The 15152-nt window shown below is 32.4% G+C and overlaps 1 protein-coding gene across 1 annotated transcript; it reads left to right on the plus strand.

The window, feature by feature from the left end:
* The first annotated feature begins 10297 nt into the window (after positions 1–10297).
* Positions 10298–11493, plus strand: LOC132742116 (neuromedin-U receptor 2-like). Its single transcript, XM_060730437.1, has one exon. The coding sequence runs from the start codon at positions 10324–10326 to the stop codon at positions 11491–11493; it is 1170 nt and encodes a 389-aa protein (XP_060586420.1). The 5' UTR covers positions 10298–10323.
* The last annotated feature ends 3659 nt before the right edge of the window (positions 11494–15152 follow it).

Here is a 15152-nt window from a genome sequence, read left to right on the forward strand (position 1 = left end):
AAAAAAAGAAAAAGAGAGATAAAATACTCAATGAGGTCTATCTTACCTACAAAGTTTCATGTTGATACCTCTTATCCATTTAAGATATTGTCCTGGACAAAGTTCAGGGTGTAAAAATAAACAAAGGGGAATAATTCAAAAATTAGGCAAGGCAGAGTTACGGTTCTTGTGCACTGCACACCTACTCAATGAGATCTATCTACCTATAAAGTTTCATGTTGATACATCTTGTTTTTTCAAAGTTATGTCCCGGACAAGAAAAACGGAAAGACAGACGAACGGACAGACGGAAAGACGGACGGATGGACGGACGGACGGACAAGGCGGCGACCATATGCTCCCCCGAAATTTTTCGGCGAGCATAATAAAAATGATAGCATTTCAAAAGCTTAACGGTCCTTTAACCAATGTAACGTTTACGTGTGCAGAATTTACTATGTTGATATTAATACGGCCAAGTAATATTCTGTAAGGTATAATTTTCTCAGCAAGTCAGTTCATAGTTATAATTATAGGAATGATATTTAGTTCTGATTACTATTACTCGGCCTTAATATCATAATATCATCATTAAGAATGGAAATAATTCTCATTTTGTACAATCACTGGCAGTTTCCTACTTCCATTATTATAATAGATAAAATAAATACATTGTTAAAAGACAAAATCAATTTTCACAGACGCAGTACGTATCAGTCTTCGCGTATTAATCCTTTCCGAACGATCTTTATCGACTGTGAATAAAGCGTTTTACCTTTTTGTGACAGGGTAAAATACAACTTACACACAGAGTGCATATTGGGTGTTCTTCGTAAATAAGAAAGCTAAAAAGGAGCGGAGCTTGCTACGCCACTATAGCTTTTTATGAAGAACATCCAATATGCACTCTAACCGGCTTAGTGCTCCGCCCACATGCGTTTTATAACATAAAACGTCCAGTTTATATAAAATCTGTTCTATTAAGATTTGTAACTTGAAAATTTGAAATATCCTTGTCGGTGACTGGCTTAAAAAAATTGGCGAGCACTAATGATGATTAAATATGCCGGTTTTCATGTAACAGAATCGCAATGAAGTCTGGGTAATTGTATTTTTTGTGAGGACAGCACGAAGACAAGAGGTAAAAGACTGCGTTGACGTTGACGAAAGGTTTTAAGTCGTTAAACACGTATCTCGTATGGAGTTCTGGAACATTATTCCTTTGGAAAGAGAAATTCTAGAAATGTTGAATTGTTTAAATCACATTTCAAACCTGTTGAAGAATTATAGACAATATGACTGTATTTTATATGATAATTATTATGTCTTTCTTGTTAGGTATGATGTACTGAATGCTATAATCTTACTTGTTATATGTCTATTTTTATGTTTATGAAGGCCTTGATAAAAATGATATTTTGCTTTATGTGTTTGTTATCTTTGATGCTTTGAAACTGCCTTCGTTAAATAAAGAGTTGTTTATCATTAGATCTATAATTATTATTATTTTTATTATTATTATTATTATTATTATTATTATTATTATTATTATTATTATTATTATTATTATTATTATCATTTGCAACCCTTAACAAGATGTGACTTTAAACTCTTAACCAATTACAGCATGATTATTTTGTTAAATACGGCTGTTTTCATTGAAAAGCCCCATGTTACAAGTTCCAATTGCTATGAAACTATAAAAAATGCTTCAATACTTATCAAACTTGGCACAAATGTTGACTGGACCATTGCCTTTGAAACCACATGCTCAATTTTCCTGTTACCATGGCAACGAGATGGCCAAAAATCACTATTTTGCGTTGATTTTCCCCCATCAGAACTGATTTAAAAGTGTTGCAACTTGTCCATGGATCGTGATAGAGTCAAAGGCTTTTCAGCGTTGGTTACGCGTTACATTAAGATCGGCCTGAGGCCAATCAAATGCAAAAATCTTCTTTGCGATGAGGGAGGGGGGGGGGAGGACTACCGTCCCCCTTCAAACCCTTAAGCAGAGGACTGCACATCCTCCCCTCTGGCACTCCCTGCCACAAAAAAGGGGAGGGGTAAAAAGGCGTGAAAAGATGTCTATATGAAGCAATGGATTAAGCTATGCAATCGACTGCGGTAAGCATTTGACACCAGTATACAGTCAGGCCGGTCAGCATATCGGTGACCAGGCTCTATACTGTTGATAGATCAATCTTTGTATCTTCAAAAAGAAATCCACCCTTAATACCCTAAATAGACTGTTCCAAATTCAAAACAGGATGAATCTATTATACTTATTAATATAACAGAGTAAAGGACATTGTGGACATGTGAGAAATACGAAGTATAAGTCAGTAGCATAATGGTACATTGTTTTATATCGTAGAATATTAAAATATAATTAAGAAGCTCCACTGAGGCCAAAAACACTTAAATATATAATTTGAATTCTTACAGTAATCAAATGCTAGACTTAAAATATAAAATCTGCAAGGAATGAATAAGAAATACATTCGGAATTAAATTGATTATCGCTCGATTTCTGTGTGCGATTCTTAGCCAGATCTAATTAGTGAAAAACCAAAAAGAAAACATATTTCAACAGTGCCTTAAAATTAAAAGTAAGTCACATTTTACAAAGATTAATTTTGATTTGCAACTCTTTAGTTGTAATAAAAAATTGTGAAGACAAAACATTTGCAATTTGTTCTAGGTTGACATATGGTTTACATTGACTGGAATTTGACTAAAACGCGTTGTAACGCTTTTTATTTTTAACTCAATTTCACAAAAATATGATAATTCTGGAAAAACAGGAAGAAGGAATGACTTGAAAATTGCACATAAGTTATTGATCCAGAACGACATTTAAATGGTACCGAAATTTGGAAAAAATGTTTACAGAGCGGTCATGTCAAGAAAATTAAATATGTATGTATTTGTGTCATTACAACTTTAATCAGAGGCAATAAACCGAGTAATTATATAAAATCGAGAGGACCAACAAAGTGGATGAGACATATGTAACCCAGTAATAACAAGAGGTATTTGCCTATGATGGTAAAATCGTGTGATTTAGTATAGTTTTTGGGCTATGTAAATGAAAACTCAAGATCAAAGTTAGAGAGGTGGCAAACCGTGTCATTTTCTTCTTAAACTGCCAATTATCCAAATTACTTGTTTATAACGAAAACACAAATCTACTAGTTTAACCTTTAAAATCAATCTGATAAAATGTTTACCCAGCATGCAGCACATTGATATTTAAAGTCTTTACCACCGCAAATGGACCGAAGTCTAAGTATAAAACTATACCGTTTACAAAAACATCAAACGGTTTGTCCGTGTAAGTACGTACGTTCATTATATCTATACATTGACTTACTAATCACGATTGTAATTAGCAATATATACGCCAATTAATTATCTGGTTAAATGCCTTCATCATGGTCAATCACGTAAAACTTATGTTTTAATATACTCTTCAAAAAGGAGATCGTTAAAGCTTGCGGAAGTAATCGCTTCAGGGCGGGAAAACGATGGGGAAAATTGACCTATTTTTTCTGATTACTAAGAAATAAACAAAGGCGACACATGCAACTTCTATCTTTATATATAAATGAAAAAGAAAAAGAAAAACAGGATTATGAATTAATTCACTTAACGGATAAATTAGTAGCGTTTGTAAATCTTTTCCATATTGTTAAAGGGACGCTGAGGTTTCTTTTTGACATGACGGAACTGGAAATAAGTTTCCAAGATTAATGTTCCATTTCATGCAGGTCCAGACTAAAAAGTTTTTGTAAAATTTTCGAACATTCGCTTGCTCCGTTTTATCCAGAATAATTATTCTTAATGTGAAAACTGACCCAAAATTGTTAACCTTTGCAACGCTTTTCATTGAAGGTCCATTTTAAAAGACAAGACAACAAGAAAAACATGTCTCCGAAAAAGAAAAACACGTTAATGTTATCTAAAATATAACTTAATGTTATTTTCTTTCAAAATATGTATGTGTTAATTGTGTATTTTATCATGGTTTAAATGCTGCAGAGTTTACAGCTGTTCTGTCTTATAATTTAAGCCAAACAGAGGCTAACAAAATGAATATATGGCATTTAACTCTGCAGACCTTGAAAGCAGCTTGGATTGCTGGTTCTCTGCCTACATTTACTAGGGAAACTCGGAAAGTAGTGTGAGGACTAGACACCACAACTGATAACTGCATTATAGCTTATTTGCTCAATTTTCTATGTGTATGATAACATAGTTAACTTATTGCGACGAACGCGCCCTCAGGCGCGTTCAGAGCTTTTCATCTATACATGGGATTTCGTCGGCTACAATCGAGCAAGTGTCCCCAACCGAATAACAACCCAAGAAATAGTACACGAAATTGATCCTATGAAACTCCCATACTTTGTCGGGATATCAAAAAAAACTTCCATATTTAGCCTTTTCATTTTCAAATTAAGTTATCCAAATTATAATATGAACGTTTTTGATTGATAAAAACGCTGTAGGAACCTGTAAGGAGAGTTTACGAGTCTTCGTTTATACAGAAAAAATTATAGCTATTCCGGCTAGATCAATCTTATACTTGAGCATGGAAATTACAGATTTAATGAAAACTGAACATTAAAATATTCGAAACAACTTCGAGTACGTACATTTGTAACACACAAACACTAGAGGAGTCATGTTTTTCAACCCACTTTAACCAAAATACAAAACAATTAAGCCTTCGAATATGTAAGACAGGAATATTTGCATACCATTAAAGAACAAAGAGAATAAAACCGGGGATACATTTTCGCCTTGTAGGACGCCAGGCTGACTTATAAAATGTATGAAAAATTGCAATTTACCCTAACGAATGGTTTGATATTTAATACAAACTGTTATTATCTTCCTAAACATATACCATATGTTTTTTAATTAAATAGCGAAGTCTAATGACAGAACCAAATGCTTTTCTATAATCTATATAAGCATACCATAGTTTCTTATTTTGATCCAAGGACAGTTCTATTAAACGTTTGAATGAAATAATAATAATAAAAAAAATCAAATGAACTGTAACAGATGCGTAGTGACAATCACATCCGGTAAGTACACATTTCATGAATTGATATCCTTTTCCGAAAATAAAGTTATCGGCATTTAGTTTCTTATCTCCGAACGCTTTCTTCAATTTTTTAAACTTTATGTGTTATTTATTGTGTTACGCTTTCTAGTTGAGTTTGTGAAAAAAATCCCTTTGAAGCTTTGCCTTATACATATAAATAACAACCAAAGAATGTGTTTTTAGATAGACACCTATTATCTAAGAACTAATCACATCTGCCACAACCACCATTACCACCAACATAATAACAACAACAACAGCAACAACAACAAAATAATAACAACAATAACAACAGACACAGAATATAATGAAAAGTGCCTCCGTGAATATTTGTCACGAAAAAACAATTTTTCTAAAAGGTTACCTTCAAAAATAGAAATGAATTTATGATATATGGAAATGATCATATATCTGTTTTGGCTTTTTTTTTATCATTTCTCATTTTTATCACATAAATATTTTGAATATAACAAATAATTGTGATAGCTTCGACAAGTCACGCACGCAAACAAAGCCTTTTCCGTACCTGTAATGTATATATGTTTTATAAGCATCATCAACAAAAGAGGTGACAGTTTTTTCCAGAATTAATTTACTTAGTCAATTGATATGTTGGAAAAAATAACAATACCAAAGTAATATGAAAAAAATATTCACAGCTATACTAGACTATATCAGCAGAAATATGATCTGTGACAGTATTGGAATCCAATATTTTCATTGGTCAACTTCCTAGTGACGAAATCAGCTAGCTAATCTGACATCGGATAAAATGGCGCAGGCGTTGTTGTTTTTTTTATCCGAGAAAAATATTCCACAAGAAAACTAGTAAATTGAATTAATTTTTTTTTATGATATATTTATAAATGTTTTGGCCGCCGTGGCGTGGATATATTTACTGATAAGTTCTTAAGAATAAGAATAAAAAGTTTAGTTATTATTTTCATTGTTGAATATCTTTATGATAATTTTATGGCGCAACATACATTAAAATAAAATTTTGAAGACTGAAATAAGAAACAAAATTAAATAAGTTTATCTCCCGAGCCAGCATTTACAGAGGTAAGAAAAGAATTATATATATCTATTTATCATATATTTAAAAATTAAATATCAAGAAATATTGATGAAATAAAATAGTTTTTCTTTTTTCGCATTTTCACTGATTTTTCTTCTCTGCAGTGAAACATATTTTCATGTATTTCACTGTTGTCTTGTCGGACTATTTTCTTCTAAATTCAGCCAATACACAAAATTTAAGGGAAAGTTTTCAAAATTATAATGACAAAAAAGAGAAAAATGTAAATAATAAACAGAAATTTCAAATTCTATCTATAAATACATGATTGTACAGAATTTATTTTCATTATTTGGTATGAAACTTATCATATTTCGCTCATGGCTACCGCTACTCATGGGATATTTATTTTTATACCACTCAATGAAAATAAATCTTGTGCATGTACGAGAGATGATCGTATTTATTGAATAAAATACTAAATATCCTCTATATATCATTTGCATACACAATTAAAGTTGCTTTTATCATTTTCTTATTACTTACATTTCTTTATTACTACTAAATTATAATTATATTATTTTATTATTACAGTATTATTACTAACATTATTTTATTATTACAATATTATTACTTACATTTTTTATTACTCTATCATTATTTGCATTATTTTAGTAAAACTATATTATCACTTACATTATTTTATTATTACCTTAGTCGACTGCGAAGCAGCCAAGTCTTATGTGATTTTCTTTGATTTACTGCGGAATGACACGATTTATTTTGCGAGTCTTCAATAAAAATAAAAAAACGACATAAAAAACATTCGCATATATCAGCTTTACACTTCATGGCCAATTATAAATTTCTGGCTTTGTTGCAAAACATTTTTATATGCTTTTTCGTCAAATGGATAGACAATGTTTACAAATAATGGACTGTGCAACTGTCTGTAGTTTACCATGGGATAAATCGTGCGTAAACCTGGTCTTTAACGTTCCTACTATTTCCTACTTTGTCCTACATTTTTATTGCCTTCCTCCTTTTTCCTATTTTTATAACAAAACCTCCTACTTCTCCTACTTTTTGCAAAAAAAAAAAAAAAAAATGTTAAAATAGATAAAAATATAAAATGAAATAAAAAGAAGACAAGACGTGTTTGGAACCAGACAAATGCCCCCCCCCCCCCTCCCCAAGTAATGCCGTATAGGAAGAACCATAACCTAACCTTTGACTTAAGACAAAGATAAAAGATAACTATAAAAATATAGTTTTAAGAATATAGTAACATTAACAAATACTTTCTCATATTCTCAGGGTGTCGAATTATTTCAAGATCATCCATGAATTAATGACAAAGATATGACTAGACACAATGTTCTATTTTGACATTCAAATGTATATGAGCCATGTCATGACAAAACCAACATAATGGGTTTGCGACCAGCATGGATCCAGACCAGCCTGCCATCGCATCCGCGCAGTCTGATCAGGATCCATGCTGTTCGCTATCAGTTTCTCTTCTTGCTATAGGGTTTGTAAGCGAACAGCATGGATCCTGATCAGACTGCGCGGAAGCGCAGGCTGGTCTGGATCCATGCTGGTCGCAAACCCATCATGTTGGTTTTGTCATGACGCGGCTCATATGATATTATTTAGAAATGTGCGTCAAATGTGTCGTAATGTCTGGGGGCGACTTATAAAATGAACCGCGCCATGACAAAACCAAAATAATGGGTTTGCGACCAGCATGGATCCAGACAAGCCTGCACATCCGCGCAGTCTGATCAGGATCCATGCTGTTCGCTTACCAATTCTATTACAAGAAGAGAAACTGATAGCGAACAGCATGGATCCTGATCAGACTGCGCAGATGCTCAGGCTGGTCTTGATCCATGCTGGTCGCAAACGCACTATGTTGGTTTTGTCGTGACGCGGCTCATATAACATTCACCTTTAATTTCTAGACGGTGTTTGTGTGTGATGTGCCACAAATGTATGCCTAGTAATCTTGATATCCATTAATGAATTACAGAATTAATGACTGGATATGACAATTAATGTACTTGTATGAAATTATACCTTATAGTGTTTCTTAAACCTTTGATCATTAAGCTTCAAGACTTGATCTTCTAGTAACAAATAGTTCTAAGCCAAGTTATTACAAAATATGTCAATGAAGGACAAAGAAATGGGCTGGACACAACTGAAGCGTACCCGTCATGTCACAGCATTTTTAAACGAGTACTACAGTACGACCGTAATGGAATTTTTGTGTCGTAACGCTTCCCCTTTAATTTCAACAACTACACAGATCTAATCATTTTAGGTAGTATTTTATTCGGCTTTTCTAAAAGTATACAGTGCACAGCTGACCATTTCTTCGCAGCAATTTTACGCGTGCATAAAACCTCGCTTGTAACAACTTACAGTATTTCTAATTTTGTTATCATTGTGGTATTTTTTCATTGCAATTGAATAGCATCAGATATTGCATGCCGTTCATCATTGTGGCTTTGAATGATTTATTAATATAATGCGTTTGCTCTTGTATCTTATATTACTTATATGTAAACTGAGCTAATCTCAATAAACAAAGAAGCGCAATAAACAAGTTTGAAATTCAGTATCGTTATACATGTTAGATGTACATCGACACTTAAATAGAAGATATTGAATGAGTGTAGGCTTAACTTACTGAATTTATTGAAGAAGTTGAATAAAATTATATTGTGAGTAGTCAGCACTGGTATACGATAAGTATCGCCGATATGTATCGTGACAGAATAATGCCAATGCAGATGACTGTTTTGCCAACTGTATTTATTGCATTATTGTAAATATTTATGTAGTTTGCAATAATTATTTTATTTTTTTATGCAAATAAAATATATTATTTATCGTTTATTTCTTTATATAATTACAACAATGATTTCCATAAAGGATTACAGACGTTTTATATGACGTCATTACATGTGTAACTAATTTTGTCCATAATATTCATTTATTCTCATTAAATCGAATCTAAATACATGTTTCAGCAATAATTGGATATCAAAAACTAGATTGCAACTCGTTTTCTTTATGCAATTCCTACAACTAGATGGCAGTTAAAAAAAGATATTTAGCGTGCTAATTTTTTATTGAAAGTGGTTATATATAGGTAATGAAATCACACATCAAAAATCATTAAGAACTTAAATGAAAAATTGGAAAAAAGACACACACAAACATTTTTCGAAATTTATTTGTAACATCAAACGCACAATTATAGAAGATTAGTAACAAAACTAAACGAGCTTAATTTCTCATTTTGCATGGTCTTTATTCCTCATGGTTTAAAGTTAGCAACGAATCATAAGCAATAAAATGTGCAAAGTGAAATTAAACGCCAGAATCTATAAATAAACATGCAGAACTAATTAAAACTGGGTACCAAGTTAACATGATATTGTCTAAACCGCATACGTGACAATCAACTTTATAAGGTTCCATCATAATTAATCTGGAAATGTTTGCCTTAAAAGTTGACATTTCCGTTATTGGATTTTTCTGCCAACTATTTGCTTTCTAGGTAAGCGTTTGAATTTAGGGCAAGACTGTTCATATGGTTACATATGAAGCGAAAAAAGACATAAAGATCTTTTGCTAAAATTTGAACACTTTCTGTAATGCTATGAATAACAGTATTTGACGTTTTTAATGTCTTCGTCGTCATCATTTTCATCATCACCACCATCACTACTATCATCATGACAATCATCATCATCATCATGAGCATCATCATGAGCATCATCATTATCATCATCATCATCATCATCATCATCATCAGCAGCAGCAGCAGCAGCATCATTATCAGCATCATCATTATCATCATCATCATCATAATCACCATCATCATAATCATCATCATCAGCAGCAGCAGCATCATCATTCTCATCACCATCACCACCATTATCATCACCATCATCATCACCATCACAACCACCACCATCATCAACATCATCATCATTTTCATTAACATTATAATTTATGTACTGAATTAACGTTTCAAATGTCCACATTGTAGAGAAAAAGTTTGAAAATGTTTTTTTGCCCACCTTATGAATACATGTAGTTTTAAGTAAAAAATGCTACTTAGTTTTTATGTTTTACAGTTGATGTCGACTGATGACGTGTTTCCTGTAAATGTTTGTCATTCCTAAACATGGATATCTTGAACCAATTCCCCGAGTACAGACACGCTGTGAGAATATGGAAAACAATACCACCGATATTCCTCGTGCTAGGAACTCTGGGAAATTTGTTGACTATTGTGGTTTTAATGAGAAGCAAAAGCCGACTGTCCTCTACAGCACTTTACCTTTCTGCCCTGGCTGTGTCAGATTTACTAGTACTTTGGTTAGGACTTTTGCGTCAGTGGATAATATACATGTTTGATATTGACGTGCGCCACCTGTCAGAAGCCGGATGTAAGATTCACATTTTTCTGGTCTATTTCGCGACGCAATGTTCATCGTGGCTCCTCGTTGCTGTGACGTCAGAGAGGTTCATTGGTGTCTGGTTGCCTCATAAAGTAAAACAAGGATGCACTCCACGTATTGCTATAGTAACGATTTCAGTAATTGTTGGCAGTTTGATGTTACTTAACGCACACTGGTTTTATGGGATGGGCGTGAAGGTTATTGTCTATAACAATGTGACATATGAGTTTAAATGCAACTCTATATATGATCATTATTATGACTTCCTTGGCTTCAAATGGCCTTGGATTGACCTTTGTTTCTTCAGTCTGGGACCTTTTACAATCTTACTGTTTGGAAACGTTTCAATCATTGTACGTGTGCTCATCAGCAAACATAAAACACGTACACAAATAGCACCTTCTAACGTAGGGGCGGCAAATAAGAAATCGGACAGGACATCTCAGCTTACAGCCATGTTGGTTGTATTGAACGTCGTTTTTATTATTTGTACAATACCAATTTCTATTTACTTAATCGGCGAACCTAACTGGCTAAAGAAGTTGGAAACCTACCACGACTTGGCCGTCTTGAGATTGTGGTGGTCAGTCGTGAATACATTTATGTATCTGAACAATACTATTAACTTTATACTGTATTTTCTCAGCGGATCACGCTTTAGACAAGAAGTTAAATCCTTATTGTGTGGCGGGCGTGCGCGTTCCATTTTCGGTGCCGTTACCACGACAAGGATCGGACCCGGTTCGGCTGCGATAAGGTCGAAGCAGAACACTGTGAACACAGTTCATACTGAATGCGATCCATCCTCAAACATATCAGTTGTCCCAATGGCACAACAACCGTCCGCAGTTCACAATCCACAACGAATAGTGACATTGGAGAGCAATGCATAAAAAAGTAGTGTTACAAAAATGATAAAGGTAGCGAGTTCATGAACTTTGTTTTTGACACAATTGTAACGGTTTTTATTTTGATAATTTTTACATTCAAATGTATAATTATGAAATAATATATCCCAAACAGTGATTTTATTGCTCAATAACATCACTGTTTGGAGTTCGGATGCGAGGAATTATATCACCAGGGCGTAGCCCGAGTGATATATTGATGTGCATCCGAACGACAAACAGTGATGTTATCAAGCGATAAAATCACTGATTTGGATATATTATTTCGATTCTAACACGACAATAACAAATAAATGTTGCGGTACTTGATAGTTAAGCAAAATCGCGCCTGATTTGTTTCCGAATTTATTTTCAGGCGCGTCGGATTTTTAGTGGTTAGGTCAAGTGTATAATGATTACGTCACATGTCTAAATATAGAATGTCAAACTGTGCATCTGTTGCATAATAACACACACTTTCTGTTATTCTTTGTTCAATAGGGAAAAATGTGGGTTGTGTTAGAATTAGTTACAACGGGTATTTTTTAAATTCTAATAAAACAGAATAAACACGATTGAACCAACTGGTAACTGTGCCGATGACATTATCCAAATATTGCTGTATATCCTTAATTGTAAATTTGTAATTATTCAAAGCCGAGTCAAACAGAGAAAGTAAATATCACGTTGTAAAATATAATTACAAAAGATAGCACAATCTGATCACGAGTTGACCTTCATTATGTTTCACCATATGCTCGATATTAAAAATGTTTAAATTTTATCACTCTCGTTTGTATGTCACAAACATTTGTATATCACGAGCATTTGTTTGACACATATATTTGTATATCACGAACATTTGTATTTCACGAACATTTTAATTTCAAGACCATTTTTCTGTTAAAACGTTTGCTTTAATGTCATGAGCATTTGTCTGAAACGAGCATTTGTATGTCACGTGCAATTATATGTCGCGAGCATTAATTGTCACAAACATTTGTAAATCACGAGCATTTGTCTGTAACGAGAGTTTGTCTGTCACGACCATTTGTTTGTCACAACATTTTGTATGTCACGAGCATTTGTATGTCACGAACATCTTTGTTTTCATCATTTGTCAGTTACTATATTGAGTAATATCTAGAAATAAAAAAATAAGATTGTATGTTTACAAAACTTGTATATCTGTGTCGTAAAACTTCTTCATTTAGAATTCATTAAATTCGAAAATTACCTCAATTTTGATAAATATTTTCAGATTTTTTCTCAGACTTATCTTCATTATATGAATTCTTGAAGTATCTAGTATCATTGTGATATTTAATATTTCATATGAATGTAAAATGTTGATAAAAAATGAATACTTGTAATAACGCCAGATGTATATTCATAAAATATCACTTCTGGTATTTCTTTTTTATTTATTTCAGAAATGGCATACGTAAGATAGGAACAGATTGTTTCTAAAAAATCTTTTCAAAATGAAATATTAAATGATAAAATATTATTTTTCTTAAGAGTTTGCAAAAATATTGGAATATTACATATAATAATGTTTTATATATTCAGAGAAATGAATAATAATAATAATAATAATAATAATAATAATAATAATAATAATAATAATAATAATAATAATAATAATAATATTAATAATAAGAAGAAGAAAAAGAAGAAGTAGAAGAAGAAAATAATAATTATTATTAAATACTAACTTTAAAGGGACTCCACATAGTTTTTTTTTGACATGACTGGACTGAAAACAATTTTAGAGATTAATGTTCCATTTGATGTAGGTCTTGACCACTCTCTCCTGTGCAGAAATTTCTGATCATTCGCTCACTCCGTTTTTCATGAAAAATAATTATAATTCTCAAAATTGAAAAGCGTTGGAACGCTTTCCTCTGAAATCGGGATAAAAAAGTTCAAAAATACGATTTTCAATATATTTCTGAGTAAATTTCATTTTGTGTATTGTATGTTCGTCTTTTTTTAAGTGTCTCAGCTAATCTATGCAAGAAATTCAAATTTTATGTTTTTGACCTCAGTGGAGTTCCTTTAAAGTTTTCTCTTGGTATCCCCAAAAATGTATTCTATTTAAGAAATTAAGCAGGTTAACATTTATAAAGCTATACATTCGTGTCTAGGTATTGTAAAATTATTGTTTACATTGTCATCAAAATGATAACAGAATGCCTTGAATGAAGTGCGTGAATTCATCGCCAAACCAACAGTGGAAGCTTTTTTATATTAAATTTTGTTCCGGGACGTTTTAGGCTGTTTCCGTCTTTTGCCATATTTCTATTTGGTACTCTACAAAGTGCCTTTAGCGAAAGCTCCATGTCACGCATTAATAAAAACAACAAAAGTAACAAAAAATAAATAAATAATATTAAACAAATAAAATATAACAACAAAAACAACACCCCCTCCTACACCAAAAATCAACAACAACGAAAAAACCCCCACAAAAAACATCAAAAAGAAAAAAAGCAAAACAAAGAAAAACAAGCAAAACTGTAGCAATAGGATGCGTAAATAAAGTAAGCAACTCACGAATACCGGCAGATTCAAGATTCAACATATATTTGTTCTGTCTTTTAAAGAATTATAAAACGAAATCATATTAAACACAGTATATAAACGATTTGAACCCCAACCGGATCTTGTGAGAAGATCTCGGCATCTAAACGTACAATCAGGCGGGATGACACATTAAACTATTAAAGATCGGCTTAATTTCTGTATGTTACGATATGTTAACATTTGAAACATATTGAGATATACTTTATCTTTGCTTATATATACATCCATAACCTTCTTCGTAAAATATATGCGCATAAAACGCTGTGATCTTCGCCTCATGTTTTGTTTATGTCAACACACGCCGATTACACTAGCAAATTTATGCCTAAAATTGTTTTACTTCACTATAATTCATATCTGAATCTTTACTTTATTGTCTTAACCTCATACTACCGGACAGACACTTGTGAAAATAGCTTTGAATATTGATAAAACATAGTAAATAATAGAGGCGATATTTCTGATAACTGTACCCGTCTTGCTAAAACAATTTTAATGATCTGTACCCTACTTGTGTTTTCACTGAACCATTACTTGCAAGTCACTTTTGATGATATTTATTATGTTTTTATCATATAATCCAAATTTTATTGTGCAGAATACGAAGTTATTGTGTCACAAGAGCATGGTACATGTTTTAGTTCTATGTAAGCAACTAAAACTGCATATGAATGGAGCTTCGTCATGTTTTCACTGTCTACGAAAATACCAGCATGAAGTGGCTTGTTATACGAACCAGAAAGTCAATTATTTCTTGATAGGAATAATTAACTATCAAACCTCATCTTCACATACCATTCATATTTCTTTTGAAAGATATAAAGCTAAAATATTACGTATGTACTATAAATTTTTATATTTAGTTCAACGGAATTGTTGTTAGTTTTGACGTGACCGTTATATAACATCACGTATCAATAAACCTCGAAATATCATTACAAGATTATAAGATTTTTTGCAACATGTTGAAAGCTTTACACCTACCGTTGATTTCATTCTGCTTTTTAAAACAAGGTTTTATATGTTGTCAGAAATTCATTGACTTTCTATTTCTGACATGTACGACTTTTATTCTT

The sequence above is a fragment of the Ruditapes philippinarum genome, unplaced genomic scaffold (assembly GCF_026571515.1).
Source record: "Ruditapes philippinarum isolate M1 unplaced genomic scaffold, ASM2657151v2 ctg18935_1_1_1_1, whole genome shotgun sequence".
Taxonomy (NCBI): domain Eukaryota; kingdom Metazoa; phylum Mollusca; class Bivalvia; order Venerida; family Veneridae; genus Ruditapes; species Ruditapes philippinarum.

Coding starts and splice junctions, on each gene's coding strand:
- LOC132742116 (XM_060730437.1), top strand. CDS start 10,324: ATGGATATCTTGAACCAATTCCCCGAGTACAGACACGCTGTGAGAATA.